Raw genomic sequence first — 7,399 nt, forward strand, 5'->3', positions numbered from 1 at the left:
ATCAGCGATATATAGGATTTGCAATAGAGGATCACACCATTAAATTTAGTCTCCAGCTTCCTTCAGTGCTCAATAACTGTTGTTACAGAAGGCAACGAATTGAATTAAATCACATCATACATTGAGGCCCACACACTCTAAACTTGTATGCCTAAAGTGGGTGCTCCGTCTTTTTGAAAATCATGATCTTTACTGAAGTCCTAAAAATGGATTTAGGTACTGAACTTTAGGCATCCAATGACCTGATCCCCCCAATTCACTGCGTGCAAACAGAAACTGATGTAAATAGCACTTTTTGCTCCACCTCCAGCAAGCTGTGTGTGAGTTAGGGGTGGGGTGGACGAGCAAACTCAGAGAAATGATAAGTGACTGTCTGTCACTACCTCAGTGAGGATCTACAAGCTGCAGAGCTGGGAACTATGTCTCCTCTATATTGCTATGGTCTGGAGATAAAAGGAAAAGTTTCCTCCGTTTTCTCTTCTCTGCTCTTTATCCTGTCTCTTGATGGAGCAGTCACAGTGAATGGTATGAAGATTGCTGCATGTAACAGCCTAGACTGATCTACCTTGGAATCGTGCATCTAGTCAAGCTGCTGAGAATCACACTAGAATTGCAGAGTGACGGACAATGTACCGGGGACAGCATGTTCGGTAAGGAGATCTGCCTGCCAATTACTTTCTACAATCCGGGAATCATTTGATTTGAGTCCAACTCTCTTTATATCATTCAGAGCAGACAATTTTAAACAAGAGTAACAGTTGAAACAATGTATTTGTGAACTTCAGTTCAAATGAAGATTAAATGCCTACTTTTGTCTTCCGTGCTTTTGTAATGGGTTACCTGACTAATAGCCCAGCTGTACTCAACAACTGTACATAGCAACTTGAAAACAAGTAGGAATCTGTGGTATTATGAAGGGAAACTAGATTTATACCTACACAGTTGTTTTCATTGACAAGTTTATTTTGTGGTGTGCTAATTTGAATTATTGGTATTACACTACCTGTAGCCGATCAGCCTCTGTATATTTTTAATAATAATTCATTTCAGTTGTCAACAATGTGCTTCATAATTTTTATGTCCATAAACTGATTTCATCTTTTTTGATTTTTGTAGAATTCTTTTCACTGTGAGTCTGGCCTTGCAAGTCATTCATTATGGAAAAGGTAAGGGGAGCTTCATTTTTCCCATCTCTTTTAGTTTGCTAGTTTTCCTGAATATATAATGTGTGTTGCTCATTTCAACCTGTTCTTTCCCTCCCCTGCCGATTTCACTACCTTTCCAAGGCCGTGAAAAAGAGGCGCATAAAAGTGATGGAGAAAATGTGCATGCAACAGCCCAAAAGCAACAGCCAAAAAATCAAGGCACTACTCTAAATATGTTTAATGACATGAATCGGAGTGATGAGAGCAGCAAGCAACAGAGTTCGAGGACTTTTGTACCTTTCACTGGGCTTACAGATAGTAGGTTACATTTATATACCATCATGTGTGCGCGGTGCTGTAATATTGCTATATTAACCATTTGCAAGGTGTCTTCATAAGCATTCTTTCACCGTAAATAACCCTTTGCAGACTGTCCTCCTAAGCGCTAACTAGGCTGGATTCTGATCGCTTAAACTGGACAATTTAGAAATCCCTGTGTATTATTATTTATAAAGTGGGCATAGAAAATTAAGGTTGAACTAGGTTTCTTCCATCTACAAAACCACTGTCAAGGATAAAGACAATAAGTGCAAAAGTTGGTCTTACAAATGAGATGTGCACTAGACGAACTTTTTTTTAAATGATTTTCTGTTTTATGGTTATGGTTAAAAATTCTCTTTAAATTGAAATTTTAATCATTTTCATTTAAGAGTGACTGTACAGACAGTAACACCCAAAAACAACTGCAGATTTTTGCTTCTCATCTCATCACAAAGTTCTGGGTGAGAGAATCCAACCCAGTCAGATCTCATTAGTTTCTGTTGCATGGCAGAGTAAAGCTGAGTGACAGTGCTAAAGAACAACCCTGATTTATAAGTGTGACTGAAATCTGCCTCTGTCAAAGTGAAATATTTCAGTTCCACACAGACTTCTTCTGTAGACGTTGTCAGGAGTTGCTTCTTGACCATCCTGTAATCCCTAGTAGTTTGCTTTTAATCCTTAACTAAACAAACTCAGCTTAACTGAACAAACATTCCTAACAGGCAGCTAATTTTATTGCCCCTAAGGCCAATAACACTAGACAACCCGAAGATCCTTTGGCAGCTACAGAGACTGAAAGAACAAATGAGAAAGGAGGTTGGTTCAAAGTGTTCCTGTTTCTTAGTAAACTGTGGAACATTGTCTTTTAGGTAAAAAACTGAACAGACATTGTTGTCAAAATGGAGGAACCTGTATCCTGGGCAGTTTCTGTGCATGCCCAAAACACTTCACTGGCAGATATTGTGAGCATGATGAGCAGAATAGGTAAGAAAGCAAAGAGGATGGCAGAGATCCTCCAGGTTATTATTGAAGACAAGTAGGGAAATGCAAAACCTTTCTCTTGTCATTGACAGCAACTGTGGCAGCGTTGCCCATGGAGTCTGGGTACAAAAGGGTTGTCGATTCTGTCGATGTGGCTATGGGATTCTGCACTGTCTTTCGGAAATAACGCAAGACAACTGTGGTAAGGAGACGGTTATTTCACTAGTGGGGAATAAATGGGGCTTTTTAGTAGCCACCTGACAACATTATTTCCTGCATAATTTGCATTTTCAGAGAACATGAAACTTATTCAGTGGCCTGGTCTACTTTTGAGAACACATTAATGTAAGGGTACTTCTACATTTGCACTTCTAAAGCATCTCATCCACAGATCTCAAAGTACTTTGCAAATGTTAGTTAATAAAGCATGAGAACACTCCTGTACAGTAGGGAATTATTTCCCCCATTTCAATTAAAAATTAAAGAGGTTAAATTAGTTGGCCTGTTTTTCAAACACTTAAGTCAATGGGACTATTCATATGTGTAAACTACATGCATACAATTTGCTGGGTCAGAAAGTTTAGAGCCTTCTTGAAAATGGTTACCAACATAAAATACAAATAAAGTCTTTACACTTACTCAGAGCCTTTTGTCAGAGGATCTCACTACATGTTACAAGCTTCACCTCAACTCTTTGGGGCAGGGATAGACTATATTATCCTAAGGAATAATAGGAGGAAACTAAGGCATCAAGAAGTTAAGAGGCATGCACAAGATCCCATAGGAAGCAGGTGGTAGAGTCAGAATGGGAACCTAGGGGTGGATGAATACCACTTCAATTTGTGTCTTAATCATGAGAGTACTCTTAGGGTATGTCTACACTTAAAACGCTATAGCAGCACCTCACTAGCGCTTCAGAGTAGACACAACTTAGGGCTTGTCTACACTGGCAATTTACAGCGCTGCAACTTTCTTGCTTAGGGGTGTGAAAAAACACCCCTCCCCCCAGCACAGCAAGTTTCAGCGCTGTACAGCACCAGTGTAGACAGCGCACCAGCGCTGGGAGACCTGCTTCCAGTGCTGGGAGCTACGCCCCTCATGGAGGTGGGGGGTTTTTTAGAGCGCTGGGAGACCACAGCAAGCCATGTTAAAGCGCTGCCAGTGTAGACTAGCCCTTATTCTGGGAGGAATTCTCCTGTCAGCGTAGTTAATCGAACTCCCCAAGAGGTGGTAGCTAGGTTGACCTAATGCTGCCTACATGGGGACTTTGGCCATCAAACTACACAATTATGGGGTGTGGATTTTTCACACCCCTGAGCAAAGTAGTTATGCCAACCTAATTTTCTAGATTAGACCAGGCCATAGACTTGTAAAGTGTTTTGAAGATTGGTTTAAAGTGCTGTATAAGAACTAGTGTGCAGAATTTTTAGGGCTGAATTACTCAGTTATTTTCTGCTTTGTGTGTTAATGGCTATAGAAGGAAGGCTTTTTTCCCTTGAGGAAAGGGTTAACAGTCAAAATAAAGAATGAGTGCATGCCACTTGCTAACATCTTTGCCAGTGCTTGGTATTTACTTTTGATTATGCTGAGATTAATGCCTGCAAGAGCTGATAAGTGCTATCAGTTGCTTCTCAAACGCTCCTTGATGGCATCCATTCACATCTCTCCTCTGAGAATAGACTTTTTGATCGGCTTTCACATCTGATAGCTTTAACTTAAGTACCTGCAAAGATGTTGGGAGGACATTTCAAAGTCTGTTGAAATCATTCCTATTTCACTCCCATGTTAACTTTTCTTCTTAATTATTATTATTTTCTCAGATCTAAAAATGGAAGAGGAGGAGGAACTCCTCCGGTTACGTTCTAGTGGCCCGAGATCACAGCAAACAATCTGCTCTCTCATTCTCCTCCTCTGCTTCTTCGCATTGCTCTGCAGCCGGCTCCATCAGCAGCTTTGAGACTGGCTATATGAAAGAATATTTATTTAGGACTGAAATCCCCTCGCTTTGAATCAGAGTTTTGCCCATTGACAAAACATTTTTCTAACAGACTAAAAGACAAGAGGTGAAATGTACTCTACCTCGGATTTTCCTCTATAACCTAAAGATACCTCGATTTACTTATCTGCCTGAAAGGGACATGGATTAATTAGCTAACATTAGTAAAGAGCTTAGATTATGAAAAGCACTAAACTGTATGAATGCTATGTATTAATTCGTATTACTACTTCTATCAGGGTCTGATTTAAGCAGTTCTCTAGTTTTGAAGTATTCACTCTTCCAGTGGAAGAAACCCCTGATGTTCTATGCCTTAAGCATTGGAAATTTATAGCTATTATTTCCTTTGTATATATTTAACATTTTATTTAAAAAAATAAAACAAATATTATTTGAAAGGATCCCTCTTCTACTTTTTAATTCAAACCTTATTTCAGGGTCTTTAAAAAAGAACAGGAGAAAGTTGGAAAGTGGCTGTGGCATTTCCTGTGACTAATTGCTGCTCTTGGGATTCAATCTGAGCAGCTCTCTGGAAATGTGTTGCCCCACCACCAGTGAGCACTTAGGAGTTGATTGTGCCTTGAGATGCAGCCCTGTGTAAGCAGTTGCAATCCCAGAGGTAATAAAATGCTACTGCCCCCAACTAGCAGATTAATTCCTCCAGCCACCCTATATTGACCAGCCAGATCCAAGGCTCTCTGCTCATTCCCCACCCTTCTGCCCACTCCCAACACACCTACATGAGTGGCACGTGTACAGCCTACACTCTTCTCCACTCCAGCAACGGAGATGTGGGTAGGCTGCACAGAGAGATGGAGGTCTCTTTCTGAGAAAGCAAATTCAAGTAAGACATCCATTCTCTAAGGGACAAATCCACACACCAGTGCCCTGACCAAGTATTCTCTGGGAAGGTGGAGTCTGTTTCCTTCCCTCAAAAAAGCTGCAGAACTCCAAGGAAGCCACTAGTGAGCTGTAGCTCACGAAAGCTTATGCTCAAATAAATTGGTTAGTCTCTAAGGTGCCACAAGTACTCCTTTTCTTTTTGCGAATACAGACTAACACGGCTGTTACTCTGAAATCTGTCACTTTAGTGAGGTGATGCTCGCCATTAAACTCCCTACTCCTAATGTAAGAAGTAGCATTCTCAGCCATAGAGTGCCCCTCTAGTGTTGGCAGGGTTAAGGGCCTGAAGATCCACAAGGCAGCAAATCCCCTGGCTTATCTCAATCTAAACCTTACATGCCAGTGATCAAGCAAGGAATCACCCATGAAGCTGCGCTCTACAAGATGCTCAGGGCACAGGTCTTTTCCACTCCCCTTGTCCTATGAAACCACCATCCTGCCACCAGGAACCACTGCAACCACAAAGATGGGGCAAAATTTACACCAAAATGGATACATTGTTTTGGAAAAAAATTATTCATTGTGTTATAAATTGGAGTTCTTGGTGATTTGGATTCTGTATCAAACACGCAGATCAAACTATGCATGCCCCATGGAAAAGTTTTCAAGTTTGATATAGAGCATACTTGTTCAGTGTATTATAGATTATATAACTTGTGGGGTAATTGAAATATACTGTGCATTTGAAGACAAATACAAAATGTGTGTAAATGCACAGTAAATATAATTAGAGTACATCTACTACATAAAACATCCAAAATCACAGTCTTAAATGGTGTAACATAAGTAAGGCATATGGCAGCCAAACAGACATGAGACGCAGGAGTATGTAAGTCTATGTGTACTAACCCTGATGGAACTGTATATTATTGGGCTGTTGGGGCCTGATAGAATTAGACCAATAGAAAGTTCTAGCTAAGCAGCATTCCAGAATTGCTGATTAGGACCAGAGAGGTAAGTGTTTCCCATTAACATCAGTGGAAATCACTAGCTCACTCTAAATGCAAAGATCTGATCATTTAACCTCATTTGGCAGGAAGAGTTGACAAAGAACATAGATTCACCATTTAAAAAATGGTTTAAAAATGCCTGCCCCCTCCATCTCCTGCCCTTATATTCTAAGGAACTGGAAATGTTGAAGATGAGCTCTTGAAGACCTATTTGGATCTACCAGACTAGGTAAGGCATATCATTCAAGTGATATCTATATTTTGAAAGCCATTTTCCTTCCCTTTGTGTCAGTGCTCCAGACATTGCATGTCAGTGGGTTACTAGAGAATAATGAGGCTAGTTTTCTCTTCTTGGATACTTCCATGGAACAGATCAAGGTTTCAGTTTAAAATGAAGCAACGGAGTCCTTAATTCCTTAAGAAAAAGAAGATATGTGGTAGCTGTTTCACATACAGTTTTCCACACACACTAAAATACAAAGAGAAGGACTGAAAACTGAAAGCAGCAAGGGAGAAAGGAAAGCACATAGTCAGACTCTTTGCCTAGGCCAAAAGCGTCTCCGCTCTTATCTGTCTCCAGCTGTTTAGAAGTGTAGATAAAAGAAAATGCTCCTCCACCCCCACTATGATGGAGGCCTGGGCCATCCTTCTAACAAAGCAATTACAAGCACTTTGGTGAGGTTTGTTTATAGCTAACACTGAAGTTTATTCTACAGCTTCATGCTAACTCTTTTTATAGGTCACTCAGTCAAACATAGCATGTCCTAGCAAACTAGACATCTGTTGCCATAAGTTCATGCATGTGCCTCCATATATGTGGCCACCTCTGGGGAGAAGGGAAACTGTCAAAGGGAAATATTTATCAAATGCTTCACACCTCTCCAGGCCATTAGACTTCTCACTCCTCACAGTTTACCTCAGAACTAAAACAAATGGCACAACCTGTCCTCTAAAGTACTGATCATGCCATCCCTTACAGCATATAATTGGTAAAGACATGAAACCATTCATAAAGGAAATATACCAAAGGGTACAATTGTGACCTGATATGTAGCATCATTGGTATCTTGAAAAAGCAGCTGTCTTGGTATGGTTTGGTTTTT

General features: G+C 40.4%; 1 protein-coding gene across 1 annotated transcript; it reads left to right on the forward strand.

Moving 5' to 3' along the window:
- The first annotated feature begins 627 nt into the window (after nt 1–627).
- Nucleotides 628–4,404, forward strand: LOC144264623 (cryptic protein-like). Its single transcript, XM_077816380.1, has 6 exons — nt 628–650; nt 1,117–1,166; nt 1,287–1,463; nt 2,336–2,450; nt 2,540–2,649; nt 4,268–4,404. The coding sequence occupies exons 1-6, from the start codon at nt 628–630 to the stop codon at nt 4,402–4,404; spliced, it is 612 nt and encodes a 203-aa protein (XP_077672506.1).
- The last annotated feature ends 2,995 nt before the right edge of the window (nt 4,405–7,399 follow it).

This window comes from Eretmochelys imbricata, chromosome 5, assembly GCF_965152235.1.
Source record: "Eretmochelys imbricata isolate rEreImb1 chromosome 5, rEreImb1.hap1, whole genome shotgun sequence".
In the NCBI taxonomy this organism is placed as follows: Eukaryota; Metazoa; Chordata; order Testudines; family Cheloniidae; genus Eretmochelys; species Eretmochelys imbricata.

Bases quoted from the DNA above. Each gene is read 5' to 3' on its own strand.
- LOC144264623 (XM_077816380.1), top strand. From the start codon at position 628: ATGTACCGGGGACAGCATGTTCG. The intron at 2,451-2,539 runs GTAAGAAAGCAA...TGTCATTGACAG, and splicing joins GAGCATGATGAGCAGAATAG to CAACTGTGGCAGCGTTGCCC. The intron at 2,650-4,267 runs GTAAGGAGACGG...TTATTTTCTCAG, and splicing joins AATAACGCAAGACAACTGTG to ATCTAAAAATGGAAGAGGAG.